General features: G+C 43.7%; 1 protein-coding gene across 1 annotated transcript in view; it reads right to left on the minus strand.

Annotated features, from left to right (window-relative positions):
- Positions 1-3,987: 3,987 nt before the first annotated feature.
- LOC132996861 (neural cell adhesion molecule 2-like) overlaps positions 3,988-24,148 on the minus strand; it is a gene marked incomplete at its 5' end in the record, with an annotated part of 75,087 nt that continues 54,926 nt past the window's right edge. The window contains 2 exons of the mRNA XM_061067226.1: positions 3,988-4,102; positions 14,344-14,551. Of these exons, the coding sequence (XP_060923209.1) occupies positions 3,988-4,102; positions 14,344-14,551 (323 nt within the window). The remainder of the gene's footprint in view (positions 4,103-14,343; positions 14,552-24,148) is intronic.

Below are 24,148 nucleotides of genomic sequence, written 5' to 3' on the forward strand. Positions count from 1 at the left end.
GTGTTTGATGTGCAGACTTCCTCTGAGCCCCTGTGGGCGATGAAGTTGAGAGTTTGTTCCCCTTGTTAACAGAGGCCCTTGCAGCCAGGATCCAACAGGCGGCCCGCTGTTTCCCCCCCTCCCTCGCGTGGGAGGGGGGAGACGTGTGAGAAACATTATCTGCCGACTTCAAATGAGCGATGAAGAGGGGGCAGCTTTGTTAAGGAAACACCTCGGCTCCTCCGTGCCATTCGGAATTGTTTTAATTCCTCCTTTGAGCAGAGCTCCTCCGTCTCTCTGTGTTTTTTTTGTGTGTTATCATTAAAAGCTCTTGGACTGTTTCAAGGAAGGGAGGCCAGATTTAGATGCAGCACAGTTACTATTAAAAAAAAAGAAAAAAAAAAAGATGGAGTAATCTAGGTTTAGGAATGACCTTGATGAAAATAGCTCTCTGTCCTCGGGGGGGAAAAAATGAGCTCCACTGCCTTCGACAGCGGGAGAAAAATTAAAAGCTATTAAAGTTGTGCCTTTGTGGAGTTGTCAGCCTTTATCACACGGCTGCACCAGACTAAAATGACTACAATTACAATGCCGGGGATTAGAATGAAACGTTCACCCAGTAGCAGTATCTTGTGACTGTATCGTTTCCCGAGGGGTCAGCCTCATTCGTCACCTCCCAGAGAGACGCCCAGGAAGCTGAGAATGAGAGAAACTCACACCAATTTTTCATTTCACAGTTTGAACAAGGATCCCACGAGTCATTGGCGAGCTCTGGACTTCTTAACACGAATACATCTATATTATTAATGGATGTTTGCAAAAGAAAAATCAGTGTTAAGGCTATTTTAAACAGAAGAGAATGAAAGATGCATTAGTTAGATAGTTTTGGGACAGATGATTAATGCACACTTAAAATATTTCTGGATGTGTGTGTAAGCGTTGTCCGTTATAAATAATTAAGATATTTAGAAGCCACAGTCTCCCTGGACGTTTCATAAAAATCTAACTGAAAACTGTAATTACTCTTGTGCACTGCCTGAATGTCCTTGTCGCTGCAATTCTTGGCTCTTTCATCCACTTTTGGGTTAAAGCATCATCAGGAATTTTGAACAGGCACATTCACGGACAAATATTGCACCGAGTTATTACCTCTGGTAGCAGCTACAGCTCAACAATCCCATAATCATCCCGGAGGATCTCCACTCGTGGGCTGGAGAGGGCCCGAATGAAAAGCACACAAACCACCGCGTCTCACTCTCTTCTAACAGGACATGTTTATTTACAGCGGCAAAATGACAGGAGTCACACGTGTTCCACAGGTACGTACAGAGAGACATCAATAGATCCACCTCCTGCACAAAGCAAACTCAGCGGGGGGGGGGGGGAGTCTGAGGGGACGTGGGGGTGGGGACCAAGGGGACACATACTGTACACTGAGCTCAAACACACCTGTATTACCCCCTTTACAGAGAAAAAGGCATGGTGGAGGAGACAGAGAGGGAGGGGACAAGGGGAGAGGGGGTGGTGAGGGTAAAGGGAGAGGGGGGGAGGGGGTGGGGGGGTTTAGACTCATATTCAAATACAAAAGAACATGTACAAATCGTAAAGCCTCCAGGCACTGTGCTCCCGTATTTACAGTCATCGTAACATGGCAGGACCATCCGTTTGAGATGTGCGGGTACAAGGGCTCGCCGCGAGGGAACAGAGCCGGCGCTACGAGGGGCCGAAGATCAAAACCAGTGGAGTCAAGATGGGGGGGGGGAGCAGTGGCGGCAGTGGGCCTCGCAGACACGCGCGCGGAGTGCTGCACCCCGGGGGGAATTAATCACTGTCGAGAAGCAAGGTTCTAGCCATCGGAGTGCACTCCAAAACTCGGCGTGAGAGCTCGCCACACTGGAGGAGAGACCCCCCCCCACCGCACACGGGTACTCACGCCTCGGGCACGTTCACGTACGACTCGCAGGGCTAACGCCTCAGGTAGCCGGAGAGGGTCGAATATAAATAATGAACACAAATCAACAGGTGAATCGTAAACCAAATACAACGGCAAGATATTGGGATTTCGGCTGGGTTATTAGGAATTGAGAGACTCTTATTGTGAAAAGTGGGCACACACACACACACACACACACACACACACACACACTCACAGACTGACTTACAGTACGTGCAGATACATTCCACAGACATACATGCGACCTGATTCATTTAGACAAGTGTATTCAGCCACTCACGCATGTCTGCACGCTACACGGCGGTGAAGCCGGATTGAACTCGCGGCGTGGACCTGACATCTAGTTGCACTAGGTAGTTAAACACACGTCGGTTTCTGTCCAGTGTTGGCGACTACGACCCACAGTCTTACAACTACATTTCCAGGAATTCACAGCGTCACGATTAAAAGTCATTCGGTGGCAGAGGGGGAGAAAAAAGAAAGAAAAGAAGCAGCAACGTGACAATCAAAAGTTAGTTTGATGGTTGACGGTGCTGCGGCGGGATTGGGCCACAAGGGTGGAGGAGAAAAAAGAAAAGAAGGCACACTAATGCCATAATTACTGCCGTGAAATAGCCTTAGGGCGCGGGATTTCTTAAGGGAAAGTAAATGGATATAAAAAAGCAAATATTACACCATCACTGAACGTCTGACCAAACCACAACGTAAGAAGGAAGTAAAAGTAAAGCAGCTTTTCGCCTGAAAAAAGAAGAAAAGAAAAAAGCCTGTTGCATTTTGAAAACAAAAAGAAGAAAGAAGACATCCTTTAGGGTATATTTACATAAAAGCTTTGTAAAATATTCTTTTTTTTCCCACCTATGTACAACACGTGACAACATCAGAGAGAACAGCGATCAGACTGAGAGAAAAAAACCAAGAAAGGAAATGTGAGACAGAAAAGAGATAAAAAGCAAATCATCAACATGTCGGATTCTTTCCCAGGAGGATCCTCGGCTTCTCTTTGCCCTCTACATATAGAAACGATTACGCGACATCATTCAGAGTAATTGTGGGGACGTCTGTCTTCTTTTTTTTTCCAAGTTGTGTACCAAAGTGCACGTTGGCTGGCAGTTCAGTCAAACCCTCAGAAAGCAGATTGAAAACACATGAGAAACACACACATTGTCGTCGTTGGATGTTTCTTGTCGATGCAAAACGCTGACATCAGTGCACGTGTGTTGTGTCACAGGCTGCAACACTCGACTAGACTATTTTTCCGATTTTTGTGTTTTCTCAGATTTTCCACCGCAACACAAACTCCAACCCACAACAGCCCTTTTTTTCAGACGACATTAACCATCAGATAAAGCCCAGATTCTTCTTAATAATTCACGACGAGGAAACGTTTAAAATGTTACAAATGGCCCCAGGGAGAAGTAAAGCCTTTCGCCTTTTTGTTTTTTGAAGTCCAGCTCGCCTGAAACACAACGAGCAGGAAAAAGAAAACAGGAAACTGAAGTGTGGCGCTAAGGACACCGGGTTTAAATCATCGTAATGTCAAGCAGCGTTTGCTCCAACAGACCAAAAGGGGGCACACTACTATACGAGCGCATTTGGGTTTTGCGTGAGGAGTCTGACGAGTTGCGGTGGGCTTGGGGGGGGGCTGGTGACGACGTGACGCGTTGCCATTTTACGACATGACCGTTTAAAAAAGGGAAAAAAAATAAAATGGAGAAAACAACTTTAAAACACACTGCAAAAAGTGAGACGAGCAAAAAAACAATCTACAATCATTGAGAAACAAGAGCCTTCCACTGACGCCATGTTTTACAAGAACATGATACATTTATCACTCGGGGGGGGTCGAAAAGGTTGACCCTTTCCTCCTTTCTATTTTCTCTCTATTATTTGTATTTACACATGCCTTCCGTTCAGGGCATCGTTATAAACAGATATGGTATTTTACTCCACTATTTGCCAGTGTTGTAGTTTCTCTGGGTTTTGGTCTCGTGATCCGAATGTTCTTTTGGTGGCGAGGGCGACCGACCCGTCTCCTCCTCTCTCTCCTCGCGTCCTTACGCCTTGCTGTCGTCAGGCTTTGGTCGGAGGCTGTTGTCACTGTGCACTTTGATTTCAATCGTATCCGGCTTGAGAGACTCTTTTCCATTTTCTTCCTTCAACGGTAGCTTCCTGCAGTGGAGGAGGGAGAGAGAGAGAGAGAGAGAGAAAAGGAGATGAGAACCGGATTAACACAAGCAGATGTGAGACTTGCAGGAGTTTGGGTTTATCACAGGGACGTAGGAGTTATGTGAACACACAGACATGAGCGCCCAGTGGATGTTTTTGTATCCCGCAGACACAAACAGGAAATGCTATGGCAAGTGCTTCCCCACTTTCCAGCCCACCCGCTATCACCTTGAAGACCTTTATAATAATGATGGGTTTAATTAAAGGGAAAAGGAAGCAGGGATATTAAACAATAAAGCCTCTACAGGGCTCCGCACTAAATAATCTACATATTCTTGGTTCTCTTTGGCCTGAACTGACGAGAAGTCGTGTGTACGTCTCTGTTGACTGATGAGAAGTCATTGAGTGAGAAGTCACAGGGCGGCTGTGGTTCGGGAGGTGGAGCGGGTCGTCAACTAACCAGAAGGTGGTTCGATCCCTGGCTCCTCTATACTCCACATTCAGAGTCGTCCTTTGGCAAGATACTGAACCCAAAGGTTTAGAGCAGGGGTGTCCAAACTACGGCCCGCGGGCCAACTGCGGCTCGCCATCCATTTTTAATTGGCCCGCATCAATGTCTAAAAATATAATGTATAAAAAAATAAAAAAAAATTTTTTTTTTGAAACTCAAAATTTAGTAGCGCTCAAAAGGCACTTACTTAAACAATTTGTTTTGCTTTATGGGGCCAGGCTTCGTCGACAGGAGAGAGGCCGGTGCATGCTTCTGCGTTTTCAGAGACATGCAAGAAGGAGCACGCAAGAGTCCCTTGCGTGCTCCTTCTTTGGTGCTTGCAGGCGTTCACCAATTTTTGTAACTATACGACAAAGCTACGCAAGCCTCACGGAGCCCGCAAGGCTGTGATTGGTCCGCTAACTACATCCTTTCCAGAGTCATATTTCCGGTTTCATGCCCCATAATACCGGCAGAAACCAAGGAAGATTTAGAAAAACGGATATGGACCAAATAGAAGAGCACTTGGCAGAAGAGATCTGAAAGTATGACCACTTGTATAACCCGTCACTGACTAAATATAAGGACACACAGACCTGTAATTCCTGAAAGGAGATTAAATGTCATTTTTTATCTCGGCTGACGTCGGTTTGCAGGTCGACGAGTGTACAAAGCTGTGTAGAAAGATCAGGGACAAATTTGTCCTTCAGAAAAAGTAATAAACAGTCGACAAAGATTGCCACACACAAAGAAGGTGTCTCTAAGGTTGTCTTCGACAAAAAACGTTACTCCACCTAGTGGTCTCGCGGTGAATTGCTTTGCTGACTTGCTAGCTGTCCCTCAGAACGCCACGCCGCCCTGAGCGACGCGACTGTCAACAGTCCAATCCAGGGCAGGGGGGCGTGGCGGCGTGAGTGGCCCAGTCCTTGGTATTTTTTTCTGTATGTGGCCCTCGGGACAAAAAGTTTGGACACCCCTGGTTTAGAGTGATTGATAAGACTTGAGGAGTTCAACATGAATACTGTTCATCCCATTGAGGAGTCGTTCTCCACACAGGGGTACATCTCTCTAGAGAAACGGCAAAATAATATTCATACAATAGATAAAACAGCCTTGACACACAGAAAAACTAGAATAGTGACGGTGATTTTCACTAACAACACATTTCAGTTACCCATGTTAAGCACATCAGTGTATTCATGGATGTAATTGGCCAATTTTAAAGGCCTCGTTTCAACATCTTAACGTTGTGTTGGTTTAGAAGAAATAAGTGGAAGTGCACTAACCGATTGCTACGTATTTTATCCAAGAAACGTCTAAGGAAAATATATATAATTTGTGAAGGAGGTGTGCACTTTGTAAAATGCAGCGTTACACATATTTATAAGAGATTGTAAAACCTTAAAGTGGCACTACAGGGATTCTACAGTGATCTGTGTATAGATCCACTCAGTTTCGAAAAGAGCTGTATTCTGACGTCTTTCAAACTTTAGAACTTAAGAATAGTAGTATTAGTAGTATGAATATGAATATATATATTTCTATTTAAAATGTTTGAGCATGCTTGCCGTGTCCTCCTGAATTACATCACCTTGCTTTTCAATTTGATTCATTTCAAGGGAGTGAAAAAAGAAATACAACCCATGCAGGTGTTATTAAGCAGGAGCTATTCGATTGGCCGACTGCTTCCCGTTCTTCTCCTCTTACACGTGTCTCGCTTTGGAAAAATCCCGCAGATCGACATCGCAGCCTTATCTTTATGTTAATGTGGCCGCATGATGAAAATCTAACGAGCCTGTGTTTCAACTAATGTGATGTACGAGGGCTTCAAACCGCATTTGGCACCGAAAGACACTTTATCCTGATCGAGTTAATACGGCGACTGGGTAAAAGTCAGGGTAGAATAACACAGTGACATTGTGTGATTTAAATCGTGTCAATTTCTAATATGAATTGCACATTTATTCTAATTTCTTTCGCAGTCATGCTGCATTTCGACATTTTAAATGGCCCCTAATTAGGTAATAGCTATTATAAAACCGACGCTCTATAAATCCTCTGAGCTATTACAGGTGGTGGAGAGATTAGAGTTCTCGATTTGTGATGCACTTGCTCATGTGCAGGACTCGGAGTCAATCGAATAAATCTGCTTGTTGGGTTCCATTTGTTGTAGCCACTTCAAAACCAAGACTCATGTGAGGTCTCTGTGACCTTGACCTTCCAAATTCTAATCACTTCATCAATGAGTCAAACTATCTTTCCCTCCAGGTCTTCTTGAGATGTCACGTTCAAAAGAATGAGAAATATGAAGGGACATCTCGAGCCCATAATAACTAAGAAGGGTCCTTGTGAAATCAATAGTCCACTATCTTTTGTCGTTTCAGTTTTGAAAATAAAGCTCCGCGCTGAAATTTCCACAAGGGATGTCTCAGAGCAGTTTGTCCTCCAACAAACTCACAGCGAACACTAAACACCAAAGTGCAAAAATATGAGCTGCAGCCGTGTATTTGCACATCAAAGATGCGAGAGCCTTTCTTCTTTAGTGCAGCTTTTGGGGTTCGCTATAAGTTTAATAGAGGAAATCAATGAGGAGCATTAGCCTTCACCTGCTCTCGCCTCAGCAGTGCTCTCCTGTCCCGAGCGTTTGGTTCGCTCGGCTGTTGATTCTATCGAGAGGCTTTGGAACAAAGGAAGAGAAAGGGAGTTCTATTTCCAGCTTTTGTTGATAATGCAAACTCGTATATGTCACGTGTTGAAAAAAAACCGAAACCTTCCATCCCCATTCTGTGTCATACAACTTCAACGTCTCAAATCAGGAATTAGAGCAACTTCCTCATCAGGAAGTGTTTGGGGATATGCAATTTTCTTGCAGTTTAATCAAATATGAGATCAAATATTAATCCCCCAGTAACAGTTAGGAGGATGATTTATGGGATAAAGGTTTGCTCATTTAATTCACTGATTATATCCTAGTTATGTCTTCATGCAAAGGCCTAACTTCAGTGGCCGTTGGTGATGTCATTGCTTTCTTACAATGCTGAACTTTTATGGTATAAAATTAACTCTATTTGGGAAGAAAATCAACTCCAAACACCCAAAACTCCAAGGGAGATCATGACTTGAGCAGCGGCTCTGCGTGATACTGTACCTAATAAGCCCAAATATTGCACTTGGCCGGTGGGGGGGAGGGTTCCCCTTTGGTTGATTGGTGGATGTGGAAGTTCCTGCACAGTGGAGCCAATTTCATGTCCCATTAGCCTCATGCTAACCCAGATTGGACTTAGTTGCGACAGGGTTTGCAACATATAGAAAATTGAGGTTCCGGCGCTGTTTAACTTTCTTTATAGGGGACATCAACTCAACAGGATCACAAATGCATTTCCTGACTAAATCTCACACTGGAGATTTGCAAAGGGAACGGCAGCAACAAGTTATTAACTTCAGCGAATGTATAATTGATGAAGGTTTCACCAGGAACTCTCCAGTTTCACTTTGGGCGTTTAGAGCAACGGAGAGTGAGGAAATAAAATAAATTGACTAGGGGGTTGTAAAAATCTGGTTAATTGTAGATTATATTATTATATTAATAATCATTTTTACTGGTTGGTGTACGAAATTGGTCATAAATACAGGAATAATGTTCATTTAACTGTGGCATATAAAATTCATCAATGAAATAAATGAACTGTTTTATAATTAAACTAGAACTCAGTCGAGTGAAAGCACATTTAAATTCACTAGATCCAGATTTTTATTTGGACGCACGCACTCTTAGGTTCCAAATATTATTCTCTTGGAACTAAAATAACCAAATCTTGCAATGTTAAAAAAAAGTGTTTCTGCCACTTCATCCCGATCCACGTCAAAATGCATTTTCTTCTCGACTCACGTCTTTTAACCGATTTTTGTAGAAATCAGTGCGTTAGTGTTTGTGTAATCCTGCTGACTAACAAATCATCGGCAACGACAGAAGTTCTCTGCTTGTAAAAACAAAGGCCGAATATTCAAGTCCACATGAAAACTACCCTTCTGCTTTAAATGTCTGTTATCCCTCAGGTGCGTGGTCACTGTGGCGCAGGTTGCAGTCGGGTGATTTGAACCGATTTCTCTCTACACGTCCAAATAAAAGAGGGAAAAATAGTCGATAGAGTGAATATGACGGGCTCTGCTTGAAATCGCTTGATGGATCGACGACTTGTCTCCGTGGAAGCCTCACACTGGGACCTGGATGGACGAGACAGGTTTGATATCCCTCACATATCCAGCTCAGTTTCCCTATTTTCAAACATAGGCGTGAACCTGTATACTCTGCTGATATGATGTGAAAGCGAACCCTACAGGAATAGACTCTCCACATGTACCCGCCTCGACTCATCACCCCGGCACACACACACACACACACCACCTTGTGTGCAGATACTGTACGGTGCACGTGCGCTCCCTCAGCATTTCCTTTTAAAACAAAGTCGGGCACACAAAGCGAAAAAGGAAACGCCACTGGGTCTCGACAAGCCTCTTTGATTACGTGGCGGGAGCCGGCAGCTGCGTGCACCTCACGGCGGGCTGGGAGATATCAGAGTCTGCATGCAGATGTGTGTTAGTAATCTGTACGCTTCCAAGTGACACCAAAGCACAGCGGGGGGGGGGGGGGGGGGGGACTTGTTCTTTCCTCCGCTGACGTTAATTAAGCACGGGGGCTATCTACGGCGGCCCATAAAGCCTGAGTACAATCCCGGCTTTTCAAAGAGATAAATTAGGTGGCTCCGGGGGGCGCTTGTTTACGCTCTTATCTAAATCTTTACTTTTACATTAATGCTTTCCTCGGGCGTATTTGATTATAGCCGACAGCGAGCGCAAGTTTTGGTGAAGGACACGAGGACGAAGCTGCTGATGGACACTTGGCTGCTCACGTGAGGAACCGGCTTGTTTGCATGGTCGTCTTTTCCGAGGCCAAACACACACCCTTGATTTTTGTCTTCCCTCATTTACAAACTCCGGTGTGCTCTCTCCACTCTGAAGTCTTTCAGCTTCTTAAGACAACCACCTTTTTTTCCTTCGCTCAGGTGTCAACAGGGGGTTCTGCAAAATCACACCTAATTAAATGTCAGACGCCTGTTTCAAAATTAAGTGTTCCCTGCACGTCGGTATCACAGGCTGTCTCCTCTCGGTGCAAAGTTGTGAAAAACAAGCAGGAGTCTCTGTATCGCCGGGATGACGAGTCGTTCCTATGTTTGCATAACGAAGACAAAGAGGGTGAAAAATGCTTCTGCTCATGATAAAAATGCAAAATGTGAAAGCAGTAATTAAAGAGGGGCGTCTAATCGGGGATGACTGAGCAAAGTACATAAATCCATCTATTGTAATTTATCTGCTGTTGCTTTAATACCATTTTCTTAATGAAAACTACCCCCCCTCATTCTGTGACAAACACTACATCTAACATCTTATTTTAAACTGTACAAAAGAGACGAAGCACCGACTTGGGTTTCTTGCAGATATGAAAAAATAACAACATCCGAGTGAAGGACTTTACAACTGTAATGTAATAGATAGTAGAGAGTGCTGTAACCTACAGAGCAAGCATGACAACCTCCAGCTTTGCACACATTGTTTACATATAACTCCTGTACAGCAACTTGTATCCATTTGAAAAATAAAGATATAAAGGTGCTTTATTGTGTCAGAAAAGACAAAAAACTAGAATTTCGGATTTGTTGTGAGTGCAAATTTGATCAAATCCAAGTACACAAGTCAAAACAGGATAAAATCATCACAGCACTGTTGGGACAGTAAATGGATGAATCCTGGAGGCTGCAGCTTGTTTTATCACCGAGATCAGACTCAGTTACTTACAGCTTACATTCACATAAACTAGTGCTTTCCTAACATACTACAAGGAATACAGCTGGGACGATAAGCTGAAAAAAACAAGATGATTAAACAATAAATCCAATAATGCCTCCTTCTCCAGTGTTTGACAATGTGGTGGAAGTTTTCTCCCTGCAGGACGCCAGGGCTTTGGAAATAAATCCGGCGTTGTGTGTTTTACTTCCTGCCGTGAGTCATCAGAGTATTAAGATGCTCAACAGTTTGTTCTCCGCCTGTCACTGAGCCTCACGTCTGAGAAAGCTCTTCTTCTCCCCCACCAGTGTGACGTAGTGTGGTCCGAGCTCTTAAAAAATAGTTCCAGGTCCACATTTGGACGAGGATCATTTATCGCCGGATAACTGACAACCAGCACCGAAGTCGTTCTGATAACTCCGGTGTGATGCCGTCCCTCAGGTGTTAGCCGGGAGGCTAGCGCAGGGCCAGATGCCAGGTGCACGGATGTATTCCTGGATCGCTGACTGACAAGACGGGACTGGATTCTCTGCTGTGACCGTCACCGGCGGTGAATATCAAGACAAACGCCTCCAGACAAGGCAGAGAAAAAAAAGTGGGCACAGGACCAAACTTCTCCTGGAGGCTTTGCAACATGTATTTGTAGAATTGCACTGACTGTTTGTTGCTTGAATATGAGTTTATTGCAAAAAGTTCAAATCTGACTGTTGCACTTTTTGCAATAAAACTGTTAAAAACCAGACAGGAGAAATGGACTTCAGACACCAGAGCTTTAGTGTTTTTTTTTCCCATCTGCCCACTGGGCCTGCTGTGACATCAAGAGCTTATATTTAACACTGAAAAACAAAAAGTGAGGACTGACTAAGACGTGGACTTTCCTGAGGCGGCTGCAGCGCCCGGCGTGTCCTGACTGATCTTGGCACGATTGGACAGCTTTTCTAATAGAGAGAGGCCGACGCCCATCCTTCATCTGTCAGTGCACCGATCCAGCTCCGGCTCAGTTAACACAGCAACAATGGGCAGGACAGATAACGTGGAGTATTTAGAGATACAATTTAAATGGGGTGTAGCGAAACAACTATATATGACAGAGAAAGATCACATTTTAAATTAGTTTTATTCTCTGATGGTCCAATTTCCCTAAAAGCAAGCTACCCATGGGCTGTAGATAAAGATGGATGATGGGTCAGCTCCCCAGAAATTGAAGCCACATCATCTTGATCACCCCCTGGTGGCTGACGGCGGTACATGTCATAAACCAGATCTCCTCCATGTTATCAGAGGGGACATGGGCCAATTAAACAAGTGAGAGTCCCGTCAGAGGAGTTTTTCTCAAAGATTGGTTTCTGTTAATTATGTAGTTCATATCATATCTTATTGTTTTGTTATTTTTTATTTGATACAAGATGGCGGCGCATGTATCCAGGATATTTTAGCTCCATTTTCGCACAGTGGGAGGATGTGTCGTCCATCTTTATACCGTTTTGGGGTCTAACAGTCAATCAAATTGCAGATTGGAGACCAACCAATTTGAAATGTGCATGATGTGTGCGATATTTAGGGGCAATTATTCCTATAAATAATGTCTTGAATGCTTGTTATAGCTCACCCATTTGATGCTGTGGGAAAACAGACCAAAAAAACTTTTATCTTTACCTTTATCTGGTGCTGTTGCTATTTTAAGCATCAAAGTGAGAAGAAAATGTTCTCTGGACCTGTGAAATCACGTAGTTTGTTTCGTTTTCTTCTTGTTAACTGGGTTTTCATTTCTGTGGAAAGTAAAGGGGTGAAGGTCATCCTCTCTGCCAGACGAGACCGCCGCTGTCGGAGCAGGGTTCGCTGGGCCTCTCGACACATTACACCCCCGCCCCCTCAGAATCACACGACTGAAGTCTCGCACGCGCACTGGGACTGTTTGAGCTTTGTATTATCTCAGGCGTTATATCATTCCAGCTACTTAGTGCCGTGACTCAGTGTACAGCAGACGCTTCACTGTCACTGGAGCTTCGCAAAGGAAAATTCAGTTACTATACAAACGGGGGAACTTGTTATTTTGCATTAATCATTCCCTGCAGCTCTGAAACCAGTTAGTCTGCAGAGACGTGTGGATACAGAGACGCAAGAGTGCAACATTCATTCTAGCACAATATTTTGATAAAAGATTTGTCCATGATGTTCAGTCTGTGCCACTATTTCTTATATTTATCTGTTTGTGTTTTCAAATTGTGAACTAGAACATTGATTTGCATTATGTGAGAGTTAGGATGTTTTTTTTTTGGACATGGATCCATATAAGAGATTTGTATAAGTTTGCATATCTTAGCCTCAGCTCCATCATCTTTAAGATATTTTAAAATGGTGTCACTCGTCAGTCCCTAAACTTCAAGGAAGGTCAACAAGAATATCCCTTTAATTTAGTAAATTCTTCTTCTTATCTCATCAGATACTTTACTTCTTCTAGATTCCATCTACTACCACATATGTCTTGACCCTGGTAGGAGGGGTTTCCTATAAGATGCAGCCATAACCCCCTTCAACTTTGATTCCATCACAAGGGATCTAAACGTCAAATAGACTCACGTCACTTTCTTCTCTAGTTGTGCATGACAAAGGTTAAGGTGCCGACCATGCACTGCAACATGCCTGGTTTGCGTGGTGGCCCTTGCATGTCCCGTGTGAAAAGGCCAGAAATAATAATGAAATTAAATTTGTACTCCAGTGTAAAAAGTCGTAAACAATCAGAATGATGGATAAAACCCTGATAATAAGAAATCTCAACTTCCTACCTCTTCCTGTCAGGAGCGTTTTGCCTCTTACTGCCTCACTTTATGTAATCTGCAGAATAATACTACATGGTAACACTACACAACTGCGCTTTGTGTTGGTGATGCCACTGTGACAAACGACCAACATGGAGACTGGGAATGCCTGTGTGAGTTGCTGCTACCGTGGCGGCTCCGACATGAAGCAGAGACAGATTGTGCATGCTGTGTGATCAGGCAGTCACTCAGCCCTCCAGCTCTGTGAGCTTAGTGACTCAGCAAGAGTCAACCCCCTCCTCCCCTCCGCTCTCCTTCCTCCTCCTCCTCTCTTCCTCTTCACCCTCTCTCTGCTGCCCCTACACTCGTCTGGCACACTGACGCCTTTGGAAACAAAAAATGGCCGTCTCACAAACCTTTACTGAGGTACCGGTGCTGAATCTGAAAACTGATTGGACTGTGATTTTCCCGGCATGAGAGGAATTAAGATAAATTATGTGTTTGCTCACAGAAAACATCCACAGACTCCAGTGGGGCCACTCACAATATTTGCATGCACACATTATATGATCATAGAGGTGTACACACAGACCAGGACAGCACGTGACGTGAATCACAAACATGGTTACACTTCTTACATGATGGATGTGCACGTACACGCTATGCATGCAAAAGATGGTGAACTCACGGCACAGTGGATGGAAAGCACGGATGGAAGTGAATAAGACATAATCAGAGACATACTGTGGTTGAAAAGGTGGTTGGGCGGCTGTTGTAGGTGTACCTATAGTAAATGGTAAAAAGAAAAACTCCTTTTCTCATTTTCAGTAGAGTAAGACTTTCGGCGCTATTGGTAAATATTTGAAAGGTGAGACTTCACAAAATGGACAAAGTAAAAAGAAACTTTTCTGCCCAAACTGCTGATGTAACATTTGGAACTCAAATCTTGAAATCTGTTTAAATTTCTCTTTATCCATCAGGGTTTTTATAATTCATTGTTGCACAGTTATACAGCAATAAAAAAACAGATTAAAAACCAGTAGTCAGTCTAACATACACCCACAGCAGATGCACCATCTGCAAGCATGAATGATCTTATGACTGGGAAAAGAAGGAGTTAAAAGTTCATGTTAAATAAAGAAAGAATCACTCACAGGTAGGCAGCCTTGCCCTCCTCCATTTCTTTGCCCTTGCCGCTGGTGGCTGTTTTCTTGCCGCACAGCGTGCGCGTGATGCACATCAGCAGGCCGCAGTGACGCAGGAAGAAGCAGCTGACGTCCACCAGCACGAGCAGCAGCAGGAGCGCGCCGAAGCCAAGGCCCACCACCGCCCCCAGGCCCATGCCGCTGAACAGGGATTCTGCTAAGGCAGTGAAACACACACGCAGACAAACAGACGCCCAACACAGAGAAAACACTGTTAGCAATTTTGATTCATGCGCTTGTTCTCTGAGACACACACACGGGGTCAGGTGTGGAGCAGCATCAGTAGAGCCGGGATTCATTAGCCGGCTCAAGGACGAGTTCGCCTGCTCGGGATATATCTGACCTGCCAGTGAAGGTCAGCCTCCCTACATACATCCACACATGGAAGGTGTAGCAGTGTAGCAGAGTGCGAGACCAGGAAACCACAAAGCTGAACCGAACAAGAGCACACTCGCGCCCGGAAAAACTTTTTAACCGTGGTTATACTTTCAGAAACCACTCGAAGGTCGAAGAATTACTCCGAAGCCGGCTGGAGAGTTTCCAACACGTAGATAAGTCCTAATCCACCCACGCCTCGACTCCACACAGCCCTCAGTGGAGACTCTCAATTATTACTTTGGATCCGGCAAATTTCCTCGAAAACAAATCAATTTCAGACTTAGAGTTCTTTTTTATGTAGAGTAAATACAGGGGAAAAGTTTTAAAGACTGAAATAAAGGAGATCTGGGATGTCTGAAGTGGAAAAGGCTTTAACTTGTGAATAATCTTCAATATGAGATGATTTGCAGCTTCCTATCTGTTTAAGAGCTGATATATGAACCTACTGCCTGAAACTACAGCAGCAAACATATTTCTTTCATCCCTTTTTGCACCTCAGGCTCTGCACATACCTTATCTATCATGAGCCCGACTGTCAACAACGAGCTCCACAGGTGGAGGAGTTCACGCACTAAACTGCAGCTCGGGGAAGCAAGCATCAGCAGATCCACGCTCCTGCCTTTCGCCTCCGTGTCCACCGGGCGCCCTGCATTCTGTGGCTCGCAGCGCTTAAGCAGATTCACGTGGGAAGCCGAGTATTTCCATCTGAAAGTTGAGATCTCTCGGCGGGTCCGGCCCACTGCTCCCTCGGCTCGGTCAGGAAACGAGCAGCAGGGCCTGCGTTCAATTTAACGTAATGAGAAAATGAAGGCGAGGATCCCGGTGGGCATGGCGGAATCGAGCGGCGCCCCGAAGTGATGCGGAGGTTGAGCAAACTGAACACCCACTGTAGGATCAGTGGTGACAGCTGGAGGTCTGACCTTGCCAGGAGTAATCATCGATGTGAACGTGAGGATGAATGAACCTCTCTACTTAAGAATACCCTCAAATGGGCGTTCAGCAGCCTAGTAGAGTTTAAAGGGGGAATCAGACAATGATATGAAGGTGTAGGCACCAGAAAAATCTTTTTACAATAAGTTCTATGATGATAACAGATACCCCAGCAGAATTAAGGAGGCACAAATGTGGAAGAAATTCGGTGCGGACCAATCAGACCAAACAGGAGGTGGCGCTGCAGAGGAAAAACAGGTCCAATGGGAGATATAAGGTATTTTACGAGTTTAATTTCGAAAGTTACGCAGTTGTATCCTTACTGAACTTTTTTTCCACCTTCAAAGACACAAAACGAGCCTACATGTCTCTCGAGGGCAGTCTGCCGGTTTCAGAATCCCCTTAATGTCCAAATGTATTTCTAAATAGTTGGAATGAACAGTGAATTTCAGAGAAAGAAAGAAAAAAGAAAAATGTCACATTAATTGAAGAAATGGGACATTATTGGGGACCACTTAGTCAAAAATGTATCTGTTTTAAATGATATTTTCCACGTAAAAAACGAATCAAGTACGGTAATAATAAGAATCAGGATACAGTATGTGATCGGTGTCATGTAAATCATCTGGTAATAATAGAATTTATATAATTCTCATTATCCTTTGACAAACTTTACACTTTTTTAAAATAAGGCTTCAGGATTCTTCAAGATCCCAGTTTCATAACAAAAGTGCAAACTAAGGGCGGCTGTGGCTCAGGGGGGAGAACGGATCATCCAGAAGGTCGGCGGTTGGATCCCAGTATTTTAAGAATATGTGTGTGATTGCCATAAAGCACTTTGAGTGGTCATCAATACTAGAAAAGTGCTCTATAAATACAGGCTGTTTATCATTTACACACATAAACACACATATATATACATAGTTCCTGGAACATCGGACTGAAATTATACGTGTTCAAAAAAACAGTTCCCCTTGTTTAGCTGCAGTGCTAATCAGTGCTAGTCTCCGTGCTCTGGCTGAAAACTCCCTCAGTAACGAGCCAAGAGTCTTTAACACTTTAACCACAAAGCCGCTGTTTCATTTCAAATCCGGCGTGCAGGAGCTCCGAGCCAATAACGGCACAAAGAGGTGGAAGCTTCCAAACACTCCTGCGCCACATTGGAAGTCGTCGCGGCGTGTCGAGAACCAAATGCCTCTCACGTCGGCGACTTTGTTCTCGACTCCGAGCCGAGGCTGCAGACAATGGAGACTGGCGGCGAGTCAAAGGGGAGACGAGCAGGAAGTGCGACGGGGGGAGGACCTCGTGGCAGAAAGGAGCTCTAATTAAAAACACTTTGCGTTTCTCTTCCTGAATCCGGGGATATGGGATTTGAAACTTGCAGACCGGATCAATATTTTCCCACTGCCACGGGCAACAGGTTTGAATTGCACCTTTTTGAAGGTTGATGTGAGTTAATTTAGCTGCTGAAGCCACAGATTCCCTGATTGGTAAACAACACCCCCGCTCAAGCGCCCCCCCCCCGAAGCCTTTCGCATACTTGAGACGAGAGAAAGAATACTAATCCCTTCTTTAGGCCATACGTTGCTGCTTTCTCACGCTGCCTATGCGGCCTTGAGCTTTCATATCTGTTTACATTTTGTACATCACATAAAGCCCTTGTCGCCGTTACACATTTATGATACCGCAAAGAACGAAGCACCAGTCAAACATCGAGTGCACCACGACGTTTTCACAAATCAAAAACATCTTTGTCATTTGTCATTGTGCCACGAATCCAGATTCACATTGTCCTCAGATAGAGATTTAGCTTGAGTGTCATTTTGCCTGCAAATATTCTGAAAGACTGACATCTTTAAACATCAGAATTCGGAGCGATAACTCAAAACACTCAGCAGCCTCGACAGTTCGAGGCTGCACTGATACACTTGTCGGCTTTTAAGAAATAATCAGCCGCAAAGGCAACAAGTCTGAGATCCACTGGAATATACCGATAAACAGAGGATGTATAAAAGAGTTTTTGCTCTGCGAGTCGAAAACAAGAAGCTGCAACAATAGCTCAGATCTCTGCAGAAGATATTTAGGCGAAGAAAAGCGGCTTAACTTTTAAATGGAATAAACAAAGATGCGCCCAAACAAGTGAGTGGTCACAACAGCTTTCAAGTGTGCAGCCAAAACGCCTCCCGGCAGCTAATACTCTATAATGCGAGCAGGACAAAAGCACAATATAGGGGAAGAATATGCATAGTAACTTGATGTAAGAGCTAAAGCACAATAAATATGCTTTTGTTTCTCCCGAGCAGATATTCACATGGTTACCTGTGGCTGATGTGATTTATGACGGAGGAGTAAGGAGAAGTAATGAGGTCATTTATATGGGGGGGGGGGGGGGATGGGGGGGGTCATCACCTGCGAGAGGCAGGAGCAGTTTCCCCTCAGGTCACGGTGATAAACGGCCTGCGGGCATCCAAGGGACAAAGCTGCATGTAGCTGAGAGTAAATATATTTTTTAACATTCTTTATATATTTAAAGGTTGTTTTCATTTATATAAAAACTGCAACTTCCTCTTGACTGCTTGGAAATTAAAACTGGCAAACCTTCAGTCTACCACACCAATGTCTCATCTATCCATCCATCCATCCATCTGTCAGTCTCCCTTCCTTCTCCTTCTCTACAGCTGCAGGATCCATAACTGACACTGCTACAACTATTGGTATTATTATGATGACCCCATTATTTCTTATCCGCTTTATTATTACTATCATTGCTTTCAACTTGGGCGGCTATAAATAAAAGCGCGACTATATTTGTCACTGTCATTATTTTCATTACAATAACCAGTCTGAGGGAGCTTAAATATGACGGGTACACAACTGTTCCTGCCTTTACCCTACTATATGAATTGCCTTGGAATAATACATGTCGTGATTTGGAGCTTAACAAATAGAATTGTCCCGAATTGAAATACAAGTGTATCAGAAAATAATTCAGTTCTGTGCATTTTATATGCTAATCAAGGGGAAGACATCAAATGTAATACGGCGAGAGATTGACAGACTGCTGGTTGAAGCTTTCCCACAAAATACTCTTTTCTGGCATGTTTGTCTGGCTCCATTTTTTAAAACAACTTGTCAAAAAGCTTCCAAAGTCCATGTTTTTTGTACTATATTAATTGTCCTGTCCAAACGCCTGCCCTTTGTCTCATTATGAAGCACGTCCACCGAGGCGGCGAGTGCATCTCCATTGTTCCGGGAGAGCGGCGCGACGGGGTCCGCGTCCTCTGCGGCGATACTTTGACTCCGCTGTCCTCCTTCATCTATAAAACTGTCCACGCTACAGCATCATTCCCCATTTCACGCTCTCCTGCTGGAGGTCAATCTAGCAGAAAACAGCCAGTGACAGGTCCAACGCCGCAGCGCCTGGCACAGGCTGTGCCTCTGGATTCTGGACCGAGTACAATGATAACATCGACTTTTTGTTGAGAGTTACAGTCTGGCGCCGGACAAAGCTGGCAGAACAGACTGACGTGGGGTGAGGGAGGCCTGCCAACGTCTAAAAGTCTTTTTAACAAAGCGGGTGTTGTCAAATAATAGATATGAATATATATTAATTATTTGTACTTTGATTTAGATTTGAATTCACGCCAGAAAAACATTTAATCTCCTTATTTTCTCTTCTTTCTAAGAAACCAGCGTTTAATAAACATTATAAAACATACAAATATAATTAATACAGACAAATGAGCGGTGAGCAAATCATGAAAACAAAATCCCTTGAACAGGATAAAGTGTGTACTTATATAAACCTAACGTTACCATGAGTACTACGTTTTTTGAAGTACTTATTGCACCACAGAGCTAAGCTACTAAATCTCCTTGCAGTTGAACTGCTCTGGGATCAGCTTATTCCAATCGGTCACTGTAACATATTGAAAAACGCAAATGTCCGAGTGAATCGCTCAGGACATTTCCCGGAACGTTTTCCTGCCAGCCCCAACAATAAAAAGTCTGGAATATGTTTGAGTGAGAATTCAGAAGGGAAACTTAACAGTGAGTGTTTGGGTGTGTTCATGATGTTTCTGAGACACAAACAGGAAGAATACAAATATTTCAGAATGAAAAAGAGGAGCAGGAATCGAGAACATTTGGTGATGAGGACACCAGAAAATGTCCAGACCTAAATTTTTGGGGCATTTTTCAGATCATACGTCTAAACTAACATGTTCTCACTTCCTCCTTGAAGAAAACATTTCTTCTGTGACTTCCCAAAGTCTCAAATCCCTGAACCACAGCCGTCATCAATTCTTATTTCCCTGCTCTATTAACCCTTTTGCTGACGTCTTCTGATTACTTGTTGATGTATGGGCCCATTAGCGCGATTACTCAATTGCCGGACATCAGCTGCTTGTGTGGCACCTGAAGCCATTCAAACGCATCGCAGCAACTCATTAGGGCCCGAGCGGTGATGGACTGTCCCTCCACCGGATGTGAGAGGAAGTCGCTCGATTAATGATGACCAAACAAGGCGCTCGTCGATCGGGTAAGGTAGCAGGTGCTTATCTGTGGGGCGGTTTGGTGGGGGGGGGGGGAAACATAATAATTTGTGGATGTGAGTGAGGATTCTTCCTAAGTGCTCACTTTGATATGTGATGAGGAGAGGATGGAAGGGGTGGTTGTCTGAGGAGGCCCCTCGGAGAATTAAAGATAATCATTAAAATCCCGCCTAGTTTGAAGGAGGGAGACGAGTCCTTCCTTTCTGTTTCGTTTCCGAGCAGGAAGCGTTCCAGCTCCGGTGCGACTCGAGTGCACTCGAGAGCCGGCGACGAGGAAATGAAAAGCCACGGGAAATTACTTTTTTAACTTGGAAGAATATGACGTCCTTAACAACCGACCCCAGAGGAGGGCGAAGAAATGTGATCGACTCCAGCGTAATTGCTGTTGTCTGAGGTTACGACTCGTTCCGGGGGTGAATCTACGGGCCACTGCCTTCATCTTTGTAGGGGAAATTTGAGTTTAACCAATGAAAGGACACGGATTGAAATGCACGAGCTGCACTTAACAACTTAGAAATTTAAAGTTTGAGAACTGTTAGCTGTTAAACGAGTAAAGATTGATGAATCGAGGCAAAACAAACAAAACTTTAACCAAAGGCCTTCAAAGTTGACTTTACTCAGCAGAAAAGAAAGAAACACCAGTTTTCGCTTTCACGACAGATTCGGCTCACAGTGTGGTGAAGAGAGAGCAACTTTGAAAGGCTTTTATTGTTTGATTAAGTGTCATTCGAAGTGAGAATTCACTTCCACTTGTCCTTCAAGCAGTCAAATGTAACAGTGCAGTGTTGATTCTTAACTCCGCTCTGGCAAAAAGCAGATGTTCAACAAGGTGTCACCACTCAATCCCCACAGACTCTTCACTAAAGTACATCAAAATACATATATGTCAAGTATCCATATGTACAGTAGGGTATATAGGTATTTCCCTCAGAATAACCAGTACAGTCTTTGTTATGTATTATCTATAGGACAAGAAATGACACGAGCAGGTTTTGTTCCGTGCCGCTGTTCCTTCTCCTTCCGTCTCAGCAGGACGTCCGTCCCCCCCCTCGTCTTGCTCGTGCTGAAATATTTACATCGCTGACAGTGACATTGTCTGATGTAAAAAAAAAACGCGCTCGCGCAAACACCAGCCCTTTCATCTCGACAGGATTATCTCTGTTCGATGAATAAATGAGCGGGTAAACGTGTAAACATCAGGACTCATCTTGTATTGTGTTGTTAAGGACTCCGGTGTTTACTCTGGTGAGCGATACAGGAGCTACGCGAGTCAAACAAATGTAGGTTTTTTCCGGATTGAAATGATATTTAATCGCGGCGCCCCAGCTTGCTCGAAACGCCTCAAGAGTTTTTATTTGTTCGACGGTAATGTCATCTTCAGTCCGTATTTTCAGCTTCGATCTACCACTTGCATCATTTCAGCATCTTCTCTGCCTTTTTTTTTGAATGCGGTGTGCCAGTTTCCGGGGGACCAGCGGTACTTCAACGGATGGCATTCAACAAAGCTCCCTCTTTTTGCATCTGGAATAAAAGGGATTCTTAAAGAGCAGGGACATCAAAGCCTGTTTACTGGCCTCAGAAAGCAGAATTTAACTGAAGCTTTCCTGTCAGGCTCTTTTTAACCTCAGAGTCTCTGTTTGTAAAGCTGCACACTAAGCTGCGAGTGCCACTATTGGTTATATTTAACTGAACGTTATGGTCTGAGGGGAATATATCCAACACAAGCTGTAGAAAAATTAATTAAATATATCCCGAGTCACAATAATAACATTAAAAAGTTTTACTTCAGGTAAGTAACCTTGTATATAGTACGTCTCTGCACATCAGACTTGATTGCCATGCATCATTTTCCTGACGCCGCTTTAAAATAACGACTTTCACTTTGGAAATTGATGAGATGATCAATTACTGCAATGGACATGTACAAAAAAATTGCTTTTCCCATTTTGATTTGCTGGCAACACTTCCAGGAAAAGCTGGTCGTAGTGGAGAGAGAACGAGAGAGAGGCCATTCCAGATTATTCCTTCAAGTGCTTTGATGAGATTATTGGAAACCAAATCCATCTCGCCCGGTTTCAATCACAGCTTTTTATGGCGCATGACTGGAAGCAGGGGAAGAGGAGCGGGCCAAGAAAAATACAGCAGTCATAACAAAGACCAACACAAGAAACACCACACACAGTCCTGTGGCAGGCAAGGGGCCTCCAAGGGGCTTAGGACTTTAATTAACTAAAGCTAGTACGCCATAAAAAACTTTTTCAACTGAATTTTACTTAAGTTAATACTCAATAAGTACAACAAGCCAGGTGTAATTTAACTTATCCAAAGTCTATCAAATATTTCTACTTTTACTTGTTAAATAATGCGTGTGTGCCAAAATGCAGACAGTTTAAAGTAACTAGCAGCAAGTTAGGTAAGGTTAGGTAAGTAATCAAGTATAATACCTGAGTGAATATTTAGATATCTAACTTCTGACATTCACGATAATTGGATTCCTCTATTTTGAAAATACATTCACTTAATAAGGGCACTCACATATAATTAATTATTTTCCTGATATTTCAAAATTAAGGTCTTAGATATGAAACATGACAAATGAGACATCATGCTGTAGTTAGAGTTTACACTTAAAAAACATACATTTATCCTTGATGATTTAAAGAACACAATACATCAGGTTTTATTAGTTTGAGGTTTTTTGAGAAATAATGTATTTTCCCCATCAGGTTTGCAGTGATTGGCTCTGGACACTACAAAACATGCCACCATCGATGTTACCATGGCAATAAACACCATGTCCCTGGTTATTTCCCTTTGGAACACAAATGCATATGATAAGCACTTTAAGGGTAATATTGAGTACTTTTTCTCCAGATCAACTATGACTTAGATTAGTTATATGTGTGTATAGGTGTTGTATAAGAATACACCATAATAAATCTATGGCTAATATGGGCCATGTTCTGCTGCAGTTCTGTCCACCCGTGTCAGCCTGAAACCACGAAACAAGACCAAATTGTATTCATCTATATCATTTTGGTGGAGTGACACGAAAAAAAGTTTAAAAAGAGGCGAAGGGAGCTTGTGTTGGAGGCAGATTGTTGTAATGAGGAGAGTCAGAGGGAGAGTTAATAGGTTGAAGAGTAAGCTCTGAATCTGAAGGAAAAGCAGCTTGAAGGGAGGGGAAGGAAGTAAATCGGAAGGGCAGCGTTTGCAATCAATGGCGTTTTTTCTTTCAGGATTCTCTGTGAGCAGGAGGTTGAGAAGGTTATGCATCACAAAGTAAAGTAGGACGGAAAAAGAAGGAGGGGGGGGAAAAAAAAACAGAAAATAGCCAAGTCAATACCCTGCAGATGCATATTGCATAGATTGAGGAGAGAAATTGGCAGCGGAGAGATACTGTCGAAGGCGTCTACTGTATGCGGACGTATTTCCTGTGCCAGCGAGAAAAAAAGACAAGGGGATGTTTTTTCATCAAGAAAAAAAAGGGAGGCAGTGAATTGGAAAGATAGTCCACAATTGGGACTGACAGATATTTCACATTTAATATTGTTGATGGAGTTAACACTGACCAGACTTCTTCAATATCCAATTTGACCCAGCATAGCAGAAAATGTGAACACAGAGTAATTTCTCCGTTTAACCTGCACCACTTTCCGAGATTATATAAATAAATGAACACGCGACGGCCGGGGAAACATCGAGATTGACGGCTCGGCTTAATGAAAATGCAGTAAACACGGACTGGGGTTATTAAGCTGTAAATTGGTGTGGGACTGGGATCGGCTGAGTTTGGTCACCGAGCTCCCGAGTGAGACAGAGAGAAGTTGAGAGAGCAAGTTTGAGAGCGAGCGACTCTCTGGTGATTTGGGTTCAGATGAGACAGATTGTGA

The sequence above is a fragment of the Limanda limanda genome, chromosome 23 (genome assembly GCF_963576545.1).
Source record: "Limanda limanda chromosome 23, fLimLim1.1, whole genome shotgun sequence".
In the NCBI taxonomy this organism is placed as follows: Eukaryota; Metazoa; Chordata; class Actinopteri; order Pleuronectiformes; family Pleuronectidae; genus Limanda; species Limanda limanda.